The sequence below is a fragment of the Saccopteryx leptura genome, chromosome 3 (assembly GCF_036850995.1).
Source record: "Saccopteryx leptura isolate mSacLep1 chromosome 3, mSacLep1_pri_phased_curated, whole genome shotgun sequence".
Taxonomy (NCBI): domain Eukaryota; kingdom Metazoa; phylum Chordata; class Mammalia; order Chiroptera; family Emballonuridae; genus Saccopteryx; species Saccopteryx leptura.
The window spans coordinates 65,927,180-65,951,346 of record NC_089505.1 but is presented as its reverse complement, the minus strand read 5'-3'; the positions used below and the strand labels follow the sequence as shown (position 1 = coordinate 65,951,346).

Here is a 24,167-nt window from a genome sequence, read left to right as displayed (position 1 = left end):
AAATGTGGAGGTTGGGCCTGACCAGGCGGTGGCGCAGTGGATAGATCGTCGGACTGGGATGTGGAGGACCCAGATTCGAGACCCCGAGGTCGCCAGCTTGAGCACCGGCTCATCTGGCTCTAGCAAAAAAAAAAAAAAGAAAAAGAAAAAAGCTCACCAGCTTGGACCCAAGGTTGCTGGCTCAAGCAAGGGGTCACTAGCTCTGCTGAAGGCCCGTAGTCAAGGCACACATGAGAAAGCAATCAATGAACAACTAAGGTGTCACAATGAAAAACTAATGATTGATGCTTCTCATCTCTCTCCATTCCTGTCTGTCCCTATCTATTCCTCTCTCTGACTCCCTCTCTGTCCCTGTAAAAAAAAAAAAAAAAAAAAAAAGAATGTGGATGTTGGGCAGATAAAATGTATTATGCTCACTTTGTTAAAGATAACACGAGGAGGCCGTCGCCCAGGTGATATTAATGTGTGTTGGGGTGGGCTAAAGGCAGGCAGAATCCTTGTAGCCTGGGGCTTGGTTTTGGGATTAAGCCTTTCCTACCCTTTTTGATGTGGGGTGGTACAATCCAATCATGCCTCAGAAAGTGACTTTGTATTAGAGACTTCCCTATTTTGTATATTGGATTAAGGGTTTGGATTTCTACACTATAAAATGGGGATGGAGCGGGAGCTTGCTCTCTTGGTTCCTGGGATGATTAGCATGAGAGAGCAGAGGGAGCAGAGCAGAAAGAGGCCATGTGGCCAGGAGAAGCAGCCAAGATGGCAGAGTGCTGAGTGAGATGCCAGTTTGTGTCGAGTTTGTATCTGGGATAAGGAAGGAGATGGGGAACTGAGGAGAATAAGGCTGGTGAGCTAGAAACCTTTGATTCTAGGAAACTCGGATAAGTCAGTGACTTTGTGAGCACTGAATGTGAGTGGGTTTTGGAGCCCAGTGAGTGTTTTTGCTTGCCCACCGAGTGCAAGCTAGAATTAAAGACTATGGCCCACCAGTTTTTGGCTCCATTGTTTCTTTACCGACTGTCCGAATCCAATGCGAACCTGCATGGGCCAGGAGGCTGCTATGATAGTGGCCCTGGCCATGGCTCCTGGCTTTACAGTGGAGGTTGGAAGGACAGAAATTTATATGCAAGTAATGTTGGAAACATACACTGTTAGAACCCTAGAAGCACACACTCTGTCATTAATCTTGGGCAAGCTACTTAGCTTTGCCTCAGTTTCCTCATCTGTAAAATGGAGATAACAGTACATCTCCCTCGTTGATTAATTCCGAAGATTAAATGAGATAATATATTTTTTATACAAAGCACTAAGATTGTGCCTGGCATCTGAATGGTAGCTCTTGTTACCACCTCACCCCTGAACTTCATTTTAGAATCAACTAAATCTTTTTTTTTTTTTTTTTTCTTCTCATTTTTCTGAAGCTGGAAATGGGGAGAGACAGTCAGACAGACTCCCGCATGCGCCCGACCGGGATCCACCCGGCACGCCCACCATGGGGCAACGCTCTGCCCACCAGGGGGCGATGCTCTGCCCATCCTGGGGGTCGCCATGTTGCGACCAGAGCCACTCTAGCGCCTGAGGCAGAGGCCACAGAGCCATCCCCAACGCCCAGGCCATCTTTGCTCCAATGGAGCCCTGGCTGCGGGAGGGGAAGAGAGAGACAGAGAGGAAAGCGTGGCGGAGGGGTGGAGAAGCAAATGGGCGCTTCTCCTGTGTGCCCTGGCCGGGAATCGAACCCGGGTCCTCTGCACGCTAGGCCGACGCTCTACCGCTGAGCCAACCGGCCAGGGCTAGAATCAACTAAATCTTAACTGTTTACAAATAAGGAAGGAAGCCCAGAGGCCCTCGGGCCCTGGCAAACATCCAAGGGATCCTGGGCCGCATAAAGGCTGCTCTAGACTCAAAAAGGAAAAAGGCACAGGGAGGGAAGGAGCTAGCGGGGAAGTCACACAGCGGAACTCAGCTGGGCCATTGCGCAGAGCATCGGGAAGGTGACAGGCCCTGGAAAACCCGAGGCCCACACCACCTCGGACGGGGGAGTCGGCCACCAGCCCGCCTTGCTCGCGAGTGTCCGCCAGAGGGCGCTGGGAGCCGCGAAAGCGGGCGCGCGTGGGCGGGCAAAGCGCGGGGCCACCGTGTCCCGGGGCGCCGTGGGTGTGGTCTTGGGTGTGTGTCCGCTGCGTAGCGGAGGCCGAGAGTCCCCTGGGCCTCAGCGGGCGCGCACACGCTGTGGGCTTACGGGCAGCCCCACCTCCTCCCCTCCAGGAGCCCGTTTGCCCCTGGGGTGATGTGTCAGGAGTTGTGTACCCCGGTGGATGGGTGTACGTTGTCGGGCAGGGCAGGGGCAGGTTGTGCCCAAGCTCGCGCACACACAACCCCACGCCCCAGGGCTCGGTTCCCAGGCCCCCGCGGCGGGCGGTGGGAGGGAGGGATGTCCCGGAGGGAGGGCCCCCAAGTAACTTTTCTTCGGAAAATATGTCGGGCTGGCCCCCAGCCCAGGCTGAATCATCAGGCTCCGCAGCAGTGAGTCACGGCCTCCGCCCCGCCGAGAGCTTGGAGGGGACCCCCCCTTGCTCAAGGCCTGCCCGGGCTCTCCTCCCCTCCCCGGAGGGTCAGGGGCAGAGCAACCCGCCCACAGCCCATCCCCAAGACAGCCTGACTCCCACTGGGAACGAAGCCTTGGCCTTTATTCGCTCGGGGGCCGCTATTCCGTTCACAGGCCCCTCCCAGGCGTGGGGCGGGGGAGACGGTGAGCGTGGGAATCCCAGCCAGAACCCCGGAGGGGGCATAGTCCCCTTGTGTAACTCTCGCCGTCTTTTCCATAGGGTCCTCACCAGGGTCAAGCACTAACATGGGGTGATGGCGGGATAGGGGGGAGGTGCGAGGTTCCTGTAGGGGAGAGGGGGGGCGGCTGTAGCACCAAGAGCCCGTCCCCCGACAACATCCCTGAAAGGAGGACTAAAATAAAGCCCTGAGGTCCTTTATGTTTGGCAGAGGCGCCACTTAAATATGGACTGATGGCGGGCACTGAGGCTGGGCCCCAGCAGTCTCAAATTCTGACCACCAGCTGAAGGGGGCAGAGGGGCCAGGCTGGGCTTTCAATCCAGGGCAGGTGGGCAAAGGACATAAATACCTCAAAGTGGGCTCAGTCTGGGAGGAGCAAGGTCGAAGGGGCTTTTCTGTCTCCTAAAGATCCCTGTTAAAGTAGGATGTGACCAGAGTTGGGGGAGAGGGGCTAAGAGGGGTCCATTTGAGGAAGTAGGAGGTTGTGTCTCCTTTCTGAGCCCCTAGTGGTCCCAAGGCCTGAGGACGTGATGGAGTGGGGGGTCATTTCCTGGGAGGGCAAGAAGTGAGGCGGGGGGCCTGTTAGTCATTTCAACCAAGTGGCTGCTCATTTAAGGGGAGAAGCGAGGGGTCCAACCCAGAACCCAGGGTCGGACTGCCCAGGGCTGGTCTGTTTGACATATAGGTGCTCTTTCCTGAGGATGTAGACCCCATGAGGGCAGATGTGTGTGTGTCTGTCTTCTCTGCTGGAATCCCCAGTGCCTAGAACAAGCCCCAAACACTGAATGTAGTAGGTGCTGAATAAATACTTGAATGAATGGTGAGTGGATGGATGCCTCTGTGTGTGTTGCCATGGGTGTGATGTGCCTAAGTGTATGGGCGGGCAGAGGTGTGACGGGTGAGCAGAGAAGTCTTGCCCCTCCCTTGGTCCCCTCTGTCTGGTGGTGGGGAGCAGAGTGACCCCCATCCTTACAGCTGGGAAGGTGGGCAGGCAGGATTCGTGTGGGCCAGGGTAGGGACGTGCGTGCAGCTGACCAAAGCTGGGGAGCCACAGCAGGGCAAGTGGGGTGGAGGGCCAGCGGGCGGCGCCAGCTCACTCTGCCGAGCCCTTGTGGCGCCGCTTAGAGGGCGGCACGAGGCGCCGGGGCAGGTTGGTGGGCAGCCCGTGCCCCTCGAGCTTGGCCTCGATGAGGTGGCTGGCCAAGGCAAACTCCTCGTCGTCCAGCATGCCATCCCGGTCAACGTCACTCAGCTTCCAGATGCGCCCCAGCACCGAGTTGGGGAGCTTGGTGCCCACCATCCAGGTCTTGGCCTTGGTGCCGCTCAGCTTGCCGTCGGCTGGCGCCAGGTTGTAGAAGATCTCGTCGTATTTGGATTTGTCCTTAGTCACCACCCACTCAGTCTCGTCGTCAGAGCCCTCCTCGCCATCCGTCAGGGCCTCGTCGGGCCCTCGCTCCACAAACGGGCCCATGTGGGTGCCCTCGAAAGCGCCGCCCTGCACGCCCACCTCGGTGCTCTCCAGCTCCTCCTGCCGCAGCAGGGGCATGAGCTTGGCGATGTCATGCGTCAGCATCTCGTCCAGGGCTTCCAGCAGCTTCGGCTTCAACGAGTGGAATTTGGTGAAGTCGTGAGCCATCAGCAGCTCCTAAGGGGGCAACGAGAAGTCAGGGTGTACCACCCCCAAGGCCCCGGTCCCATGGTGGCACCGTGACACTTGAGCAGCTCAGATTGCAGCTCTTTACCAAGAGGTGCAGATGTGTTCGAATATCTGCTTGGGGGCCCACCACTCAGAAGGGACTTGGGCAACAGGGTCTCATGGACCCTCCCCCTGTGCCAGGGGTGCTCCAGAGTCACTGGGCAGAGAGAGCTTGGGGGACCTCCGGTGACTCAGAGCCGCAGCCGTTTGCCAGCTGCTAGACATTTTGACATCAGCCCCAGCTTTACCAGAGTGCTGGAGAGTCAGCCCCAGGCCTGCCCGCCCCCTGGGCACCCCAGCTGCCCAGTCGGTTCCCCACCATGATGCAAATTAAGAAGATTCCATTCCTGCCGCTCTGTTACCCCACACACAGAAAGAGCCAGGGGGCTCGCTGCCAAATGCAGAGGTTAGCTTTGGGATAGAAAGATCATTAAGAGATCCTGGGACACCCGCCTTCAAGAGGTCTTCTTTGGCATGAGCAGCTATGGGGCTGGGTTTGTGGTCACACCGCTTCTCACCCAGGCAGCCTGAAGTCACCTCCACTGGGAGAGTCACAACAAAGACTGACCCATATCATGGCATCACATTAATTTCCAAAGCCAAGACAGAGAGATCTATGATAGTGACCATAAAAAGATGGGGGGAGGAGGGTAACAGTGAAGTTGGGGGCAGAACTCCAAGGTCAGGCTGCTGGGGTTCCCACCTAGCCCTTCTACTTAGGAGCTGTGTGTCCTTGGGTAAGTGACTTTGTCTCTCTGAGCCTCAGTGTCCACATCTGTAAACCAGGTTGATCACTAGCACTCCCCTCATTTGGAGGGTGGGAAAGGCTGAATGAACTTGTCTGCATAAAAATGTCAGTGTCATATTAACAGCTGCTATTTATCTAGCCCAGTGGTGCTCAACCAGGAGTAATGGTGTTCCCCAGGGGATAGGTAGCAAGCTCTAGAAACATATTTTGTGTGTGTGACAGAGACAGAGAGAGAAACAGAGAGAAAGACAGATAGGGACAGACAGGAAGGGAGAGAGATGAGATGCATCAATTCTTCATTGTGGCTCCTTATTCTCCTTAGTTGTTCATTGTTGCTTTCTCATATGTACCTTGACCAGGGGGCTCCAGCAGAGCGAGTGATCCCTTGCTCAAGTCAGCGACCTTGGGCGCAAGACAGCGACCCTGGGCTTCAAGCCAGTGACCATGGTGGTCATGTCTATGATCCCATGCTCAAGCTAGTGAGCCTGTGCTCAAGCCAGCAACCTCAGGGTTTCAAACCTGGGTCCTCTGCATCCCAGTCTGATGCTCTATCCACTGCACCACTGCCTGGTCAGGCGCTAGAAACATTTTTGATTGTCACAGCTGGGGGGCAGTGCTACTGGTGATAAAGGCCAGGGATGCCACTAAACATCCTGCAGCAAAGAATTCTCTGCCTGGCCTGTGGAGGCTCTCTGGGTAAAGTGTTGGCCTGGAATGCTGAGGTCGCCGGTTCAAAACCTGGGCCTGCCTGGTCAAGGCACATATGGGAGTTGATGCTTCCTGCTCTTCCCCACCTTCTCTCTCTCTCTCTCTCGCTCTCTTTCTCTCTCACTAAATAAATAAAAATTTAAATAAAAAAAAAGAATTCTCTGGCCCCAAATGTCAGTAATGCTAAGGTTGAAAAGCCTTGGTCTAGTCCAAACTCTGTGCCAGACACTGTCCTAGGGGCTTGTTGACACACATTAGCTGGCGGGTATTCACGGCAATAGGCAGACACTGTCAGGATGCCAATTTTCCAGTTGAAGAAACTGAGGCTCAGACAACAAAGTGATTTACCCAAGTTCATGAAGCTAGTAAGGGGTCTAGGCAGAATTCACTCTACCCTAATTCCTCAGTCTTGGGTTGGAGACATCTTAGACCCAAAGGTCACACAGGCTTTGAATATCAGTCCTCAAAACAGGTTCAGCCTGGGTAGGAGCTAGTCCTCATCTCCATGCCTGGGCCAGGACTTCTGTCTTCATGGTCATTTGGTCACTCGTGTCCTGCCCACTTCCAGTAGCTCGTCATTTATCCTCCACGCTACCACACCCAGACCCAGTGCATCCCCAGCACTTGCTAATCCTAGGCCTGGACATGCGAGGAGCCTCCCACTCGTCCCCCACGATCCATTTGTCCCTTCTTCTTCAGTACTAGAACCCTGAATGTTACCTGGGCCACCTTGAAGAAAGACTATACAGTGTGTCCGTAAAGTCATGATGCACTTTTGACCAGTCACAGGAAAGCAACAAAAGACGATAGAAATGTGAAATCTGCCCCAAATAAAGGGAATACTCTCCCAGTTTCATACCTATTCAGTGCAGTTTGATGTGGGCTCACGCACAGATTCTTTAGGGCTCCTTAGGTAGCTATCCCATATAGTCTCTACAGACTCGTCACTGACTGATGGCCTACCAGAACGGGGTTTCTCCACCAAACTGCCGGTTTCCTTCAACTGCTTATCCCACCGAGTAATGTTATTCCTATGTGGTGGCGCTTCGTTATAAACGCGCCGATATTCACGTTGCACTTTGGTCACAGATTCGAATTTAGTGAGCCACAGAACAAACTGAACTTTTCTCTGTACCGTCCACATCTCAACTGGCATGGCCGTGGGCTGCTCCACTGTATACACGGTGTTACGTCATCATCTGCGCATGCGCACATGCTGCCACATCATCCTACAGAAACTGGGAGGGTTTTCCTTTCATTTGGTGCAGATTTCACATTTCTATCGTCTTCTGTTGCTTTCCTGTGACTGGTCAAAAGTGCACCATGACTTTACAGACACACCGTACTTCCTAGCTCCCCAGCTTCCCTTGCAGTTGACTGTGGCCATGTGATTAAATTCTGGCCAACTGAAGGTCAGCACAAGTTATAAGTGCAATTTTAGTAGAACTGCCCTGTTCAATACAGTAACCACATGTGGTTATTTGAATTTAAACGAGTTAAAATGAAACAAAATCTAAAATTTCAGTTCTAATGTGGCTACTGGTTACCATTTTGAACCACACAGCATAAAGCGCTTTCATCATGATAGATACGTGAATTCCAAACTGCCCTCTTGATGTTCCGCTTATCTGTCAGACCTCACCCTTACTGGACTAATGACCCTGAGACAGAGGAATTCTAAAAAGCTGAGAAGCTTCCCCAAGGAGGGGCTCTGGACACACCAGGACTTTTGATTCAACACCCACATGCTCGAAGCCCCCCAAGGAGGAGCATTCCGGACATACCAGGACTTTTGCCTCAGTATCCCCTCAGGCTCTCCCAAACACTACATAACTCGCCCCTAGTCTGTAACCGGTGCTCTTCTCCCCCAGGAGAAGTGCCCAGCAGGGTTCCTTTCTTCCTTTCAATAAAGCCTGTTACTCTGGTCTTTCGGACTCCCATGGATTCCAACACATCATAGTAGGAAGTACTATTGGACAGCACTGTTCTATAAAGAAAGAGACTATCCCATTAGCTTCCTTTCCCCTTCCCATTTCTTGCTGGCTGGAATGCAGACACAAGGGCTGGAGTTTCCACAGCCATTTTGTACCATGAGGGATTCTTGGGACTGAAGACCAGACATGGAGGGGAGCTAACTAAGAAAGGGCTTGGGTCCCAGGCTCTGTGAAGCACCAAACCAGCCCTAAATCAACTTCCAGAACTTGTATGAAGGAGAGAAATAAACTTCTAACTAAGCCACAGTTATCTGGAGTTTTTCTGCACTCCCTTATCCTAACTCATAAAACGACGCTCCCATGGAACTATTTGCGGAAGGTGCTTCTGAGAACCTGCCATCCATCCCTCCCGTTTGCGAGGCCCTGTCTGGGAGCCCACAAAAGCCAACCCTCTGTCGACTCTCCCTCCGTCAACCTGCTGGCACCCGCCCGCACCCGTGGGGCCTCCCACCTGCATCTTCTGGCAGTCTGGGAAGTCGCCGGGGGATATATGATGCTCCAGCTGAATCTTAGCGAAGATGACAGGCAGCTTGAGGATCAGCTGCTTCTTCTTGTTTTCCTTCCCAAATACGGAGGGCATCTCCTTCTTCAGGTAACTGATGATGTACGTGTGAACCTGCAGGAAGGGGTGTCGGCGCCTGAGCCCGCCTCACAGTCAGCTGGTGGGCTCGCTGAAACAGGTTCCCAGGCCTCCCCCCCCCCACAGTTGCTGATGCACGTGGCTCGGGGCGGGGCCGAGAGTTTGCATCTCGGACAGTTGCAGGTGAGCTGCTGTCCTGTTGCCATCACAGGTAGAAGGCTCCTAGGCACTCTCGGCCCCTCCTGTGGCTTAAACACCCTGCAGTGCAGCCACAGTGCACCCCCAAATCTATAGACCAGACCAGCCCTCTCCCTGAAGCTCAAGGCTCAGAGCTGATCGACTTGTCCACATTTCTGGACAGCTCCGTCTTATATGACACCCTCTGTGGCATTTGGGCCGGCCCCCAGAGCTGTGTCCCCCTCAGCTGTGCACCCCCACTTCTCCCTCCTCAGTGGAGGCCAGGAATCTGAAAATTACTCCTAATTTCAATCTTCTTACTCCTCACACCTCCAACACCATAGTGGGCTCTTTCCTTATTTCTTCCTAAATCTCTCATTCAGCCCTGGCCTGGTGGTTCAGTGAATAGAGAGATATCCTGGCACATCAAGATCAAGGGTTCGAACCCTGGTCAGGGCACATATAAGAAGCAACCAGTGAGTGCACAAATGGAACAATTAGATAGAATAATGAGCTGATGCTTCTTTCTCTCTCCCACCCCCCAATCAATGAAAAAATTTAAAATAAATAAATAAATATGTCATTTCCCTCAGCCTCAGTGGCCACCACCCCAGTCAGCATCTCTTGCCTGGGCAGACACACAGGTCACCCCACTGGTCTCCTGGCTTCTCTTCTTGTCCGTACAAACCCTTCTCCATGTAGCAGCAGCAGCAGCTGGAGGATTTTTTAAAGGAACAACCACCAGACAAGATTCTTCTCCAAAGTCTCCATCTGCTTTTCACCCAAGTTCAAAACTCCTACCACACGTCGGCCTGGCGTGCGGGGGACCAGGGTTCGATTCCCGGCCAGGGCACATAGGAGAAGCACCCATTTGCTTCTCCACCCCCACCCCCTCCTTCCTCTCTGTCTCTCTCTTCCCCTCCCGCAGCCAAGGCTCCATTGGAGCAAGGATGGCCCGGGCGCTGGGGATGGCTCCTTGGCCTCTGCCCCAGGCGCTAGAGTGGCTCTGGTAGCGGCAGAGCGACGCCCTGGAGGGGCAGAGCATCGCCCCCTGGTGGGCAGAGCGTCGCCCCTGGTGGGCGTGCCGGGTGGATCCTGGTCGGGCACATGCGGGAGTCTGTCTGACTGTCTCTCCCCGTTTCCAGCTTCAGAAAAATACAAAAAAACAAAACAAAACAAAAAAAACACCTCCTACCACAGCCAAGAAGATCCTGCAGTAGCAATTTTCAAAGTGTGGTCTGGGGAACCCCAGGAGGTCCTGAGACACTTTAGGGGTTCACCCAATCAAAAGTATTTGAATAATAATAGTAAGGCACTATTTATCTTTTTTACTTCTCATTTCCTCCCAAGTGGACAGAAGAGTTTTCTTTAAGACTACAAGATATGGGAAGCCAGACATTAAAGAGATTTGCAAAAATGTAAAACAGGTTCACTGTCCTTCCTAATTTTTTTTTGTTTCAAAAATAGTTAATTTATATAAAACATATGTTAGGTTAACTCACAGTTGTTATTTTAAATGATCTTATAATATTATTACTGATATTTATTAATATAAATTAACATTATCAATAACCTACCGATAACATTTATAACAAATGACTACTAAATAACTACGTAACTATTAGTTATTGGTTCATTAATATTATGAGATAACATTAGATGTTCTCTCAGTTTTAAATTCTAATTTTTTAAAATTATTTTTAGAGGGAGGAGAGAGAGAGAAAGGGGGATGGAGAAGCGGGAAGCATCAACTCATGGTTCTTTTTACATGTGCCTTGACCAGGCAAGCCCCGGGATTTCATACCGGCAACCTCAGCATTCCAGGTTGACTCTTTATCCACTGTGTCACCACAGGTCAGGCTCAGTTTCAAATTCTAATATAACCAACACAGACAGATTTAGTCTATGTACATACAAATTCTTTGAGGCTCTCATTTTTTTTTTTTTTTTTTTTTATGTGAGAGGAGAGGAGATAGAGAGACAGACTCCTGCATGCGCCCTGACCGGGATCCACCTGGCGACCCCCATCTAAGACCGATGCTTGAATCAACCGAGCTATCCACAGTGCCCCGGGCCAATGCTCTAACCAATCGAGCCACTGACTGTGAGAGGGGCAGAGGGAGAGAAGGAGGAGAAGGAGGAAAAGAGCAACAGATAGTAGTTTCTCATGTGTGCCTGATTGGGGATCAAACCCAGAACTTCCGCATGCCAGGCAGATGTTCTATCCGCCGAGCCAATGGGCCAGGGCCAATAATTTTTAAGAGTGTAATGACATCCCAAGACTGAAAGTTTTGGGAAGCACTGCTCTACATTATTTGACTCCTGCCACTTCATCTAACAGTATCTCTCCCCATTCACTGCTCCAGCTTCCTCACTTGCCTTCCTGGGTTAACCAGATATCCACCCTTTCCCACCTCAGGGCCTTTGCATATGCCACTCTCTGCAGCTGGCTTCCTCAGCTTCCTTTTGAGGCCACTTCCTCACACAAGCCATCCTATAGGAAGCAGGTGCCCCAACCGCTACCACCCAATTATTTTCTATCTTTACCTTTATTGTTCTGTTCACAACATTTATTATTATTTTACTTATTTGTTGGTTCATTTATTCTGTCTCTTTCCATCAGAATGTGAGCTCCAGGAGGAATAGGACTTCAGCACTGGCACCATGTGCACAGAAAACACTCAAAAAATATTTGTAGAATAAGCCAGTTAACTAGGGCAACTCTGAGCCACAATCTCATATGTTATCAAAAGACAAACAAGGAGGGCAGAGTAATGAGCATACTATGTCCCACTTAAATAGGAAGCTAAATAAGTAAACATATATGCTTAAATAAAAACAATCTCTCTAGGGAAAGGCACAAGAAACATTCGTGGGGCCACTTCTAGGGAAGAGACCCTCAGAGCTGGTGGGATCCAGGGCAGGAAGGGGCATATTTGACAGAACATGAATGCTTTACTGTGAGATGGTCTTAAATGCTCAATTAAAAACACTGACTAAATGAATCATAAGTTAAGAATGCTAAAAATTTTGGTGACTCTGGATCTGAATCCTCACCCCCTCCCACCTCCACCACTCTGTCTCCTCCAGCCTCCTTGGGCTACTTGTTCAAGCATGTTCCTTCCTCGGGGCCTTTGCATTTTAGTGTTTCCTCTGATTGGTATGGTCTCCCCCAGATCTCCACCCAGCTCTCCCTTTCCCTCCTTCAGGCCCCTGCTCAAATATCACCTCCTCTGGGAGACCCTCACTACTGTCCCTGAAAGAGTCCCTCACCAATCTCTTTCCTCCACCTCATTTTTCTTCATAATCCTTATGACATACAATATAATGTGATAGATTAATTTAATACCCACTTTCGCATTAAAAAGTAATTCTACAAGAAAAGAAATTCCATCTGGTTTGCTCCCTGCTGTATCTGTAGGGCCTGGAACAGTGAAGAGGCACGTTGCAGACAGTAACTGTTTGTTGAATGAATGTTACTGGGCCGCTCAGAGAAGCTCAGCAGGCAGGTTCAGGGCACGTGGCCGCTTTAGACTCAGACCTGCCCAAGCCCTTGGCCTCGTGTATCACAGCGCGGTGAAATCGCCCCTTTTAGCAGCTCTCACAACTGAAGGGCGGGGCCAGAGGACTCACCCACACTCTACCTCGTGAAGAGGGGTAGCTACCCAGAGTCCAGAAAGGCTTTGTACCTCTGGGGAAGAGGCTGTTTGATGGTGGGAGAATCCTACATGAGGGCTGAGCAGGTGACATGGAGCAGGGGAGGGGCAGTGAGGCTTGGTCACAGCGGAGGCTGTGCCTTGAACAGCACTGGGGATCCAAGGTTGGATCTGCAGGAGGAAGGGGAAGGAGTGGTCTGTAGGTGTGAGGGACCATCAGGGCAGGGGTCTGGCCAGTGTGCTGGGCGTGGCATGTGGAAACGAGCCAATGGGATGAGGGGGCGGGGTCTAAGGGCGGCTCCTCGGTGGCCCAGAAGAGGGGAGGCTGGGAGGGCGCTGATGGCTTTTCCAGAGAGGAAGTGGGGGAAGGTGCCAGGAAGAGATAAGGTGGGAGGGTAGGGTGGGCCAGGGCACGGGTCCCGGACTCCGGGGTTTGTCCAGGTTTCCGGAGCCGCCTCCTGTCTGGCGGGGGTACCAGGTGTCCGGCCCAATCCTGCCCCTCAGTCCTGGGGCCCTGGCCTCCAGCTCCCGCCCGCTGTGTGCCTCCTGAAGGGGTTTGGGACTGAGGAAGACAGAGATGGAAGGAGATAGATAGATGATAGATGATAGATGATAGATAGATGATAGATGATAGATAGATAGATAGATGATAGATAGAATGAGAGAGGGAGAGAAGGAGAGAGGAGTCAGAGGAGAGAGAATGAAAGGGATAAAAGAAGAGAGAAACAGAGAGGAGAGAGGAAGAGAAAAAAGTTAAAGAATAAAAGAGAGAAACTGAGAAAGAGGTAGAAATATATTATATATATGAGAGAGAGTCAGAGAGAGAGAGACAGGCGGAGGCAGTGCGGAGCCTGGGCAGAGAAGGAAAGAAAGGTGGGTTCTCAAGGCTCCAGTCCACACCTCCACACCGGGCCCTCCTTCCACGGAGGATTCCTGGGGTGGGGGTGGGGGCTCTGACTCACCCCCTCTTGCTGCTTCTTAAACCAACACCTCTGGCTCCTTAACCTTCTGGGACTCCTTGCTTGCCCGGCTTCCTGCCCCACCCCCAGCCTGGCAGGCTCCCCTATGAATGTTCCATTTGGCCTCCAAAATCGCTCTGAAACCAGTGCTCTCCTCCCCCTCCCAAGACCTTGTCCTGATCCAGGCTCCTCCTCATTCCTCAGTGCCCAGCCTCCTCCTGGTCTGCGCCCATCTCACCCCTTGAATCCACCCTCCAGAAGGCAGCTAGTCTGACGCTGTCCCTCCCTTAGGCTGAACCCTTCCTGGCCTCCCCAGTGCCTTTGCCTCCCTTGCTCTGAACACTTCCATGGCTCCCTAGGACCCTTGGGACAAAGTGCATGTTCCTGGCCACTGCCCCGGGTGCTCCGACTCCCACCCACCTGCCCAGCCTCAGGTTCAGTTACTTGTACTTCCTGCACTAGGTTCAGCCGCCATTTTCCCTTTTCCTTGAACTAGCCTTGTTCTCATCTCCAGTCCGTGCTGCTCCCACTCAGAATCCCTTCCCCTCCTCATCATCCAGTTTGCAGCTCAAGTGCCCTCTCCCCCAAAAAGCCTTCTCTGATTCCCCCCTGGACTCCCCAGTCCTGGCCCTGACACGCTGGGAGTCTGAGATCACTGTCTGGAAATGGGACTGCCCTGCATTACACGGCACAGGGCCAGGCACAGGAGAGATTTTGTTGAATGTGAGTGTTTGTTCAATGCCATTCATTCAATAAATATTTACTGAACACAAACCCTGTTCCAGGAGCTGGGGATACAGTGGGAGACAAATTCAAAGGAAGATCCCTGCTTCTGTAGAGCTTAAGTGCAAGTGGAGGAGACGGCAACAAACACCGAAGCCCAATGAATGGCTAACATAGGACGAGGTAGTAATGAACACTGTGAAGAAAGCTGCAACATGGATAAAGCAGGACTTGCAGGAGGGAGGGGAGGAGTTATTTTCATTAAAAGGGAGGGCAGGCAGGGAAGCCTTTCTGAGAGGTGGCACTTGAATAAAGACAAAAGGAGGTGACAAGTGAGCCAGGTGGATAGCCAGGTGGGAGGGGGTGAGTAGAGAGAGGTCTCCAAGAAGAGGAAACGGCAAGTACAAAGGTCCTGAGGTAGGACTGGGGAGGCCAGCGTGAAGTACAGTGAATGGTGGGAAAGGAGTAGAAGATGAGGATAGAGAGGAAAAGCAGGGTGGAGGTGGAAGGGGTCAACTGTGGACCACAGGGAGGGCTTGGCTTTTGCTGAGTGAGACAGGAGTCCTGGGCAGCACATGATACAGTCTGACTAGTTGTAGGTAATAAATGAAGAAATAATAGAACAGAAAAGAGACAAGAATGCAAGAGTAGAGGAACAATTTTCCACGTAATTAATTCTGCTTCCTCCAGTCCACTTTGCACCAGACTGACCCAGCCTGGAGAACTCTGATTAGACAACTAGTTAATCCGAGAGCAGTAAGTCCACGACAAGTAACCAAAGAGAGGAGGTCAGAGGAAATGCTAGAGCTGCCCCTGCCACCCTGGCCCTTCAGTACTGCCCACCATCGCCCCAGGACTGCTCACCCGCACCAGCCGGGCCCTCTTCACCAGGTCATTGAGCTTGCGCAGGGCAGCGTGGCGCGGCAGGCCCTGGATGTCGCGGAAAAGGTCCTGCTCCTCCAGCTCAAAGAGGCGCCGGTTGTCCGGCACGAGGAGGGGCTGGGACCAGAAGGAGCCGATGTAGACGCGCAGCACCTCGGGCGTGCCCACAACCTTGCCCAGCGCCCACATGAGCGCCCCGTAGACGCGCATCAGCTGCTGAGTCTCCACCATGTCGGCCTTGTTGAGAACCACTCGGATCTTGTCCTCGTGGCCGCGCAGTGCGCCGATGGCCTCAGAGAACTCGTCGGAGATCTCCAGCTTGTGCGCATCGAACAGCAGGATGATGAGGTCCACGCGCTCAGCGAACCAGCGCAGCACCGCTGGGAAGTCATAGCCTGGGGGTGGGGGTGGGGGTGGGGTCGGAGGGGGGGGCAAAGATCAGCCCCCAACCTCCAGCCATCTGGGGGCATCCATTCCTTTGGGTTCATATCTGTCCAGATGTCCAGGGTTCTCACTATCAAAATCCTTTTCTATGTGAAATAGAGAAGGTCCCCAGAGTATCCCACTGCTCTGGCTTCGCAGCCCCCCAAATTTCCCCCATCACTCTGGTCCCAGTCCCTCAAGCCATCTAGCTACCGGGGCAATCACCACCCTTCCCTCATTCATTCATTCATTCATGCATTCATTCATTCAGCAGATACTAGTGTTGTGCATTGGTCTAGATGTACAGGTTGTTAAAATACTGAAGTGTTTCCTAATAGCTGTGCGTCTATGGACACCCCAGTCCCCTAAGTACCTCCATCACCCCAGCCCCACCCAGACCTGTTGGATCTCCACACAATCCAGCAACTAGAGAGTTGATATTGGCCCTGGCTATGCTCTTGTCCTAGCAGATATTAAATATCATAAATGTATTCAACAATATTCACTGAGAGCCTCAGTGTGTGCCAGATCCTAATACCACAAAGGACACACAAACAAGGTCCTTGTCTTTGTGGAGCACCCATCCCAACAACTGATTACTGCTCTCATTCATTCATTCCTTTTCACCATTCATTTCACCATTCACTCATTCATTCACACCGTTTGCTCCCAAGCAATGCTTGGGAAAACAGAGAGGTCTTCCAAGTCAGGAAGACATGGGTTTAAATCTGGCTTTGCCCCTATCAGCTCTGTTACTTTAAGCAAGTAGGAAACCTCTCTGAGCCTCTGTTTCCTCTTCTGTAAAACGGAAATCATAATAAAACCGACCTTGTAGGACTGTTATGAAGATTAAAAGAATATATACTGCTCACAGAAATTAGGAAGTATTTCAAAATGAATATAAAGTGATAAAAAAAAGAAGCATTTGATTTTTTTTAGTAAACGAAAACATCAGAAAAGCAAAGTCAAAGAAAGTTCAATTATGCAAATGAAATGCAAAACCAGCTTTTATTTCATCAGTGAAAATGCACTATACAAAAGGCTGAAAGTACTGGAGTATCTGCAAGTTCCCTGATCCCCTAATATTTGTGAGCAGTGTAAATGAGCTAATGCATATGGAGAGCTTAAAACAGTACCTGGCATTGAACTATACACTTAAAATAGGTGAGTTTAAGGCATGTAAATTATACCACAATAAAACTGTTGAAAAAACAAACAGTGCTGAGTGCCTGGTAAGTGCTCAGCAGGTATTAGTCATGATGCAGGCCAGACACCGTGGCAGGGGCCAGGGTTGGGGGTTGTTCAGGGACCCTCCCCAGAGGTATTTGCTCTGTGCTGGGGACACAGCTTGCTCAGGCAGCCCCATCCTGTCCTTACAGGGATCACAGTCTATTGGGGACCCAGACCTGTCCCCAGAGTCATCAGGCTGGATAGGAGAGCGCAGGGAGCTGCAAGAGCCCAGAGGGGGCACGTGACCCAGCCTGGGGGGTCAGGGAGGGCTTCTCGGAGGAGGAGGAGGAGGAGGAGGAGGAGGAGGAGGAGGAGGAGGAGGAGGAAGAGGAGGAGGAGGAGGAGGAGGAGGAGGAGGAGGGACCATGGAGTGGCCACCCAGGGGAAGAGGAGTTAACTGGCAGAACAGGGAACCAGAGCTGATTCACTTGACATCACTTCAAGCTGTCCCAGATTCCTCACTGAACCTTCAAAACAACCCCAGGAAGACACACACTTTTATGACCCCCATTTTCCAGATGAGGAAATTAAGGCACAGAAAGATTAAGGGACTCTCTCAAGACACACAGGTAGGAGGATCCTCCAAGGGCCTCCATGCTTAGCTGGGGAGCTGGGTGCTGGGCCATCAGGAAGCAGGCTCCTTGCGGTTGCTGGGCACTAGATGGGTGGGGTGGAGGAGAGTGTTTGGGGGGAGAAAGGACCGGCTGGTCACCAGAGGGATGGCAGCTGGGGCTCCCCCCTCGCCAGTGTTTACACAAACACACGCACCAGCCCGGATTCGGAAAGAGTGTTTCATGCAGAAGGGAAGGAGGGAGGAAGATTGAGTCAGCGTGGGAATGGGAGACGTGGCAGAGAGGAACCTGGCACATGCGCACTTACACAGGGAAGTCACATTAGCACTTCCATAGCACCTACTGTGTGATGCACACTGTTTTCAGGCTCTGCACATTTTGACATTTAATTTTAACCCCCAGTGCAACCACTGAGGCTGATACCATTATTATTCCTATTTTACAGATGAAGAAACTGAGGCACAGAGGTTAAGTACCGGTAGCTTGCCCAAGGCCCCACAGTTTAAAAATAGCAGAGCCCAGATTTGAACTCTGCCAGAGGGCCCCATTGAGTGTACACACATGCACATCCACAGATACTGCATGCAGAGGCAGCCACACAGCCCAGCAGTGTGCGCACACATGCGGGCTCACACACAGGTGCACACCCCACAGACACCTGGTCACAGACTCCAAGCTGCAGACTCCCGGACACACTCTTGCTCACAATCTAGGACCTACACAGATATTCTTGGTCACACACTCACAAAGACACTGTGAGACCCGCATAAAGTAGCAGCCACCAGCACGCACACACAGCACAGAAGCACACCTTCACACCCACAACCACCCCTTCCAGATCCAAAGGCACCCGGACAAAACTACACACAGTTCCACAAAAGACACACCCCGGCACACGTGCACACACTCTCACCTGTACACACAACACACAACTGTACAGAGATACCATCACAGCCCTCCAAGTCACCCACAGCTCCACATCTCTTCAGGGACACACGAAGTCACAGCCAGAAGTCACAGGCACAGGCCCCCGGACACACAACACACTCAGACAGAGGGGCGGACAGACTCCCCTCCTCTTACTCTATCCCCACTGTCAGGGAAGGAGACCCTGTTCTCTACTCTCACCCCACCCCGCCCCCGCCACTGCCTTTGGGCACGGCACGCGGCACCCCTGCTCTGGTTGGAGACACCGCTCCCTTCGGTTCTCCCAGGAACCCCCTCCCCCCGCCCACCCGCCTCCCCCGGCGGCTGGCAGTGCGCCCTCCCAATCAGTTCCGCAGCTGCCCCCTGCCTTTCTCCCCGGGGACGCGCGTCGCTGGGCCGCAGCTAGGGACACCGTTACCCTCCGCGCCCTCGCCCTGCCCCGTGGCCCAGACTCCCGGCCCCCTTTGGCCTACACTGCGGCCTCTTTTGCCCCAGTTCCCGGCCTCCGAGGCGCGGGGCGGGGCCCTGAACGCTGGGGCGGCGGTGCGGGGCGCAGATGCAGAGGGCGGTGGGGGCCGGGCTCTGGAGGCCCCGCTGGAATTCGCCTCCTGCCGCTCCCCCTGCACAGCTGTTTATAAATTCCAGGCCCGGCCTTGGCCCCCGCCCAGGTCCCCCTCCCAGCCCCTTCACAGCCCCATCTGCGGCCCAGACCCAGCGAGGAGCTCAGCGCCCAGGGCCTCCCTTCCCTCCGGGCCTCTTGTCTCTCTGTCTCCCTGCCTCGCTCTCAGAATCTCTGTCTCTTACTTTGTGTGTCTCTCCCTGTCTCTTTCTCGAACACTCCCTCTCCTCCCTTCAGCCCGCCCAGACGTGCAGCTGCGGCCTGTTCACACGTGTTCACCCACCCGCCTCCCCCACCGGTGCCAACACGGAGAATCACGGCCTCCTTTCCACCAGTTCCCTTCCAGTACCAGCCAGCACAGGGCCAGCTGACACAAGGGCAAGTCCTAGCAGAGACCAGGGCCTCCTCCCTCTGGCCTAGGAGTCCCTGCAGTCTGAGTCTGGGCCCCGGCTCGTCCCTCTTCAGACCTGGGAGTCCAGACCCCCAGCCCCGCCCTCCTCAGACTCGGGAATCCAAACCCCCCAGCCCCGCCCCTCAGACCCGGGAGTCCAGACCCCCAGCCCCGCCAGTCAGACCCAGGAATCCAGCCTCACTCACCACGGCTCACTCTCTGTTTGGCACCAGACAGGATGCCCGGGGTGTCAATGATACTAATGCTCTCCAGGACCTGATTAGGGAGCTGGGCACACATGAACCTAGGGTAGAAGGAAGGGCAGGGGTCAATGCAAGGAGAGACAGGAGAAGACACAGAAGAGAAACCAGCACTGCACAGAGGTTAGTTAAATTGGGTTCAGAAAAGGGAAGACTTAAAAAGAAAAAGATCAGTACAGAAAATAATAACTGTAAAAAAAAATCAGAGCCAGCCCTTGCTGCTTGGCTCAGTGGATGGAGGGTCAGCCCAGCATATGGACATCCCAGGTTCGATTCCTGATCAGGGCACACAAGAGAAGCAACCATCTGCTTCTCTCCTCCTCCCTCTCCCCCTTCTTTCTCTCTTCCCCTCCTGCAGCCAGCAGCTCAGTTGGTCCAAATCTCGGCCTCAGGCACTGAGGATTGCTTGGTTGATTCAAGCATTGGCCCAGACCGGGGTTGCCAGGTAGATCCTGGTTGGGGTGCGTGTGGAAGTCTGTCCTTTTATCTCCCCTTTTCTCACTTAAAAAAGAAAGAGGAAGTTCTGTTCTCATCACTTTTATGTATTACAATTTATTTAGTCCTTGAAACAATCCTGTGGAATGGAGACTATGGTTATCCCCATTTTCCAGATGAGGATAAGAGAGGCACAGAGAGGTCAAGTCATTTACCCAAGGCAACCCAGCTGGGCAGAAGCAGAGCCCAGGTAGGCTGGCTCCCCTGGCTTACCTGCTCCCCTGAGGAAGGCAGAAGAGCAGAGGCAGGAAGGGGAAGGATCGGAGAGAGAGGAGGGAATTGGGGTTGAAAAGGAGAAAAACACAGAAGGGAAGATGCCCTCTGACTAGGCTGCACACCTGTTGAGGAAAGTGTTTCCAAAGGGGTTGAGTTTTCGGAAAGGCTTCTCTGGGTCAACAACAAGGGCGTTACCCGGCACGATGCCCTCAGTGTCACCGTGCATGACAGCCACAAAGCAGTCGGTGGTGGGCTCAGGCCCCACGCGAGAGCCTGGCACCTCCTGCTCCAGCAGGTACTGGATGAAGCTGGTCTTGCCTGTGCTGTACTGGCCAGCCACCAGCACCATGGGCTTGCCATCGAAGTCGGCATCCTCCAGGGCAGGCGAGTGGAAGTCTCCAAAGCGGTAGTGTTCCTCCAGGGGCAGCAGCTTGGTGCGGTACAGCTCCTTGAGGGACGAGGTCACTGTGCGGATGGCCTCAGGCTGCTGGCCCCGAGCCCCACTCCGCTTCATCCAGCTGAACATGGTGGCTGCACACTACCCACTGGGCTCACCGGCCAAGGGAGATGCACAGGAGGAGAGCTGTCTGAGGGAAAACGAGGAGGTGTTGATGGGGGACTGCCTAGTGGAGGAGGAGGAGAGGGGAAGGAGCTGGAAGGTGGATTGAGATGAGAAGGATGGAGGAGCGGGCAGAGTGGGAGGAGCAGTGAGTACTGATGATGGATGGTAGGAGGTGATGCTGGAGGAGGAAGAAGGTGACTTCTCCTCCAATGGGAGGCAGAGAGAAATTAATGGTGGAATGGCTGAAGAAGGGGGATTGGTGGTGGCAGACCAAGGGATGGACAAAGAGAAGGATGCAGAAGCTGCCCAGAAAAAAAATATATTCCCTCGGCCCTGGCCGATTGGCTCAGCGGTAGAGCATCGGCCTGGCGTGTGGGGGACCCGGGTTCGATTCCCGGCCAGGGCACACAGGAGAAGCGCCCATTTGCTTCTCCACCCCCTCCTTCCTCTCTGTCTCTCTCTTCCCCTCCCGCAACCAAGGCTCCATTGGAGCAAAGATGGCCCGGGCGCTGGGGATGGCTCCTTGGCCTCTGCCCCAGGTGCTAGAGTGGCTCTGGTCGTGGCAGAGCGACGCCCCGGAGGGGCAGAGCATCGCCCCCTGGTGGGCAAAGCGTTGCCCCTGGTGGGCGTGCTGGGTGGATCCCAGTCGGGTGCATGCTGGAGTCTGTCTGACTGTCTCTCCCCGTTTCCAGCTTCAGAAAAATACAAAAAAAAAATAAAAAAAAAAAAAAAAAAAATATATATATATATATATATATATATATATATATATATATATATATATTTTATTCCCTCATTCCTTCATTCTTCTCTTCCTCCCCCTTCCCCTTCCATCATTTCACACATTGTTGCTGAAATCACTCCATGTGTCAGGAGCTGTGAAGTGTGTGGAAGGGGTGGCTGGACTCATGGGCAGGAGTAGGAGGGGTGAGAAATAAAGCTGAGAAATTGCCCAGGTGCATCCAGGTCAGGAGGCCTGAGGTATTCACAAGAATAAGAACTCAACATTTATGACCACTGCCTGCCAGACACTGCTCTACTTTATTTAATCATCATAACAGCTTTGTAAGGTAGAGCTATTGTTATTCTTACTTTTTTGACCAGAAAACAGAGGCTTAGGAAGATAGCAATAACTTGTTCAATGGACTGGAAAGTGCTCAAGCTGGGACTCCAGGCAACCTGACCTCAGAGCCTGCAATCATAGGTCTAAAGAATTAGGTAGAGAAAGAATTAGCAACCCAGCAGCAGTGAGCACCCCCAACACCCAGACTGTTGTTCTCTAAAGTCCCTTCCTAGCCTTTCACTCTCTGTAGGCTCTGTAGTGATGTCTCCACCTTCATTCCTGGTGTCCTTCTTTTTTAATTTCCTTGACCAATCTAGGTAGATGCTTATAATTTTACTGATCTTTTCCCAGAACCAGCTTTTGGTCAGATTGGAGTCTCTAAATATCATTTTCCTCTAAAAGAAACTGTGGCAGCCTGACCTGTGGTGGCCCAGTGGATAGAGCCTCGACCTGGAATGCTGAGGTCCCCAGTTGGACACTCTAGGCTTGCCCAGTTAAGGCATGTAGGAGAAGCAGTGACTGCAAGTTGGTGCTTCCTGACTGCTCACACACACACACACACCTTTCTCTCCTCTCACTAAGGTCAAAAAAGAAAATTTTTTTAAAAAGAAAGGAACTGGGGCTTCTAAGAGACATGGCTGATTCTTGGGCTGGAGCAGAGAAAGAAGTGAGCCTAGGTCAGACAATGAGGAAGCACTTAAAGACAAATGGGGTATGTCACAGGGACACAGGACCCAGCCTGAGGGGGCTGCCACTGGCCAAAGATCAGACAGTTTGAGCATCAAAAACAATTGCAAATCAAATATGTTAAAAATCCATACGATCATAATGACTTTTTAAAAAAGGAAAAGAAAAAGGAGTTGGTGAAAGAGAGGTAAAGAGGCAGGAGCTGGGCCCTGGGACATTGGCAGAGGGTTGTGGGTAGTATCCTAAGAGGGAGGGCTCCGGGGGACATGCTGGAAGGACGCCTGAAGTGGCCAGACGGCAACGGAGTTGGTGAGGTAGGAAGGGAGCTCTTGGGTAGGCGGAGGACCAAGTAGGACCGAGATGGATGAGGGCGGTGGAGCGAGAGCTCAAGGAGGGGGTCTCCCCTAGCTGAGAGCATGGGGAAGGGAATTGAGAGCAACTGGTGGAGACAGAGGGGAGTGGAGAAGACTGGGCAAAACTGGGAGGGACGCAGAGAGCGGCGGACACTGTTACAGACTGGAAGGGGCTGAGAAGAGCGGAGGAGACAGACAGGTTTCAGGAGGGACTGGGGACCGGGAGACCGTTACACACTGTGGGATGGGGGCTGAGGGTTTTGGGCGAGCAGGCGACTAAACCAAGAGCCAGGGCAAGCTCGGGGCTCCACGGCCTGGGACTGGGGGCGACAGCTGAGGTCGGGGGCCACTCACCGATGGGGTGCGCAGGCGGCTGGGCGGGGGTCCCACGGGGATCCGAGGCGCCCACAGAGCGGCCTGTGCTTTTGGTCCCGTCCCGGAGCCGTCTGAGCCGGGTGGGGCCCGGAGCCAGAAGGAGGGAAGGGAGGGGCGGGGGGCGGGCGGGACGAGGCACCCCCCCCTCCCCAAACCTGGCGCCCGGCCTCTGGCGCCCCCTGGTGGGGAATGGGAGAGCGCCCTCACAAGGTGGGTAAGAGATGGGTTTTTCATTCCGGGTTCAAATTCTACCTCCACCTTGGGCACTGGGCCACTACCTGATCTCCATCAACCTTCTTAACATGGGAATAACAAGAACAATAACAACAGCAGCAATAATAATAATAATAATAATAATAATAATAAAAAAGACTTAAGCCTGACCAGGCGGTGGCGCAGTAAATAGAGCATCAGACTGAGACGTGGAGGACGCGGGTTCGAGACCTCGAGGTCGCCAGCTTGAGCACGGGCTCATCTGGTTTGAGCAAAAAGCTCACCAGCTTGAGCCCAAGGTCGCTGGCTCAAGCAAGGGGTCACTTGGTCTGCTGTAGCCCCCGGGTCAAGGCACATATGAGAAATCAATCAATGAACAACTAAGGAACTGCAACGAAAAATTTATATTTCTCATCTCTCTCCCTTTCTGTCTGTCTGTCCCTCTCTCTGACTCTCTTTGTCTCTGCCACAAAAAAAAAAAAAAAAAGACTTAAGTGAGTTCAAGAAACTCATCTACTTACAGCTCTCCCTGACTCCTGTTCCCCTCAAAGTAAAAGCCCCACGTAAAAGCCCCAATAGCTGGCACACAAGGCCCCGCAGGATGGACAGGCTCCACTGCCCTCACCTCTTTCCTGGTGCCCCTTGCTCACTCAGTTCCAGTCACTCTGGCCTCCTGGCTGTTCCTCCAACCTCAGGGCCTTTGCACTTGTTGTTCTCTCCACCTGGAAGGAATGACTTGTTTCCTCCTCTCCTTCAGGTCTCTACTTAAAGCCACCTCCTGAGAGAAGCCCTCCCTGATCTTCCTATTCAATGCAGCTCCCACCGTCTAGCCATGACAGCTGCTTTATTTATCTCCACAGTTCTTATCACTCTACAT

General features: G+C 52.9%; 1 protein-coding gene across 2 annotated transcripts; it reads right to left on the bottom strand.

Moving 5' to 3' along the window:
• Positions 1 to 2,663: 2,663 nt before the first annotated feature.
• EHD2 (EH domain containing 2) lies at positions 2,664 to 23,168 on the bottom strand. Of its 2 annotated transcripts, none has more exons than XM_066373867.1 (6): positions 23,057 to 23,168; positions 20,160 to 20,624; positions 19,273 to 19,370; positions 14,887 to 15,299; positions 8,379 to 8,543; positions 2,664 to 4,426 (listed from the first exon to the last, which is right to left on the bottom strand). In XM_066373867.1, the coding sequence occupies exons 2-6, from the start codon at positions 20,561 to 20,563 to the stop codon at positions 3,875 to 3,877; spliced, it is 1,632 nt and encodes a 543-aa protein (XP_066229964.1). In that variant the 5' UTR covers positions 20,564 to 20,624; positions 23,057 to 23,168; the 3' UTR covers positions 2,664 to 3,874. The 2 variants fall into 2 exon arrangements, with proteins under 2 accessions (XP_066229964.1, XP_066229965.1); XM_066373868.1 differs by having other exon boundaries at positions 20,160 to 20,620; positions 23,057 to 23,166.
• Positions 23,169 to 24,167: the final 999 nt, after the last annotated feature.

What these genes read in the sequence shown, in the direction of transcription:
- EHD2 (XM_066373867.1), bottom strand. Translation starts at nt 20,563, where the DNA reads ATGTTCAGCTGGATGAAGCGGAGTGGGGCTCGGGGCCAGCAGCCTGAG. An exon ending in CAAACAGAGAGTGAGCCGTG is followed by an intron (nt 15,300 to 19,272) that starts GTGAGTGAGGCT and finishes CCCCACCCCCAG; the next exon opens with GCTATGACTTCCCAGCGGTG. An exon ending in CAGACTGCCAGAAGATGCAG is followed by an intron (nt 4,427 to 8,378) that starts GTGGGAGGCCCC and finishes TTGCCCCCTTAG; the next exon opens with GAGCTGCTGATGGCTCACGA.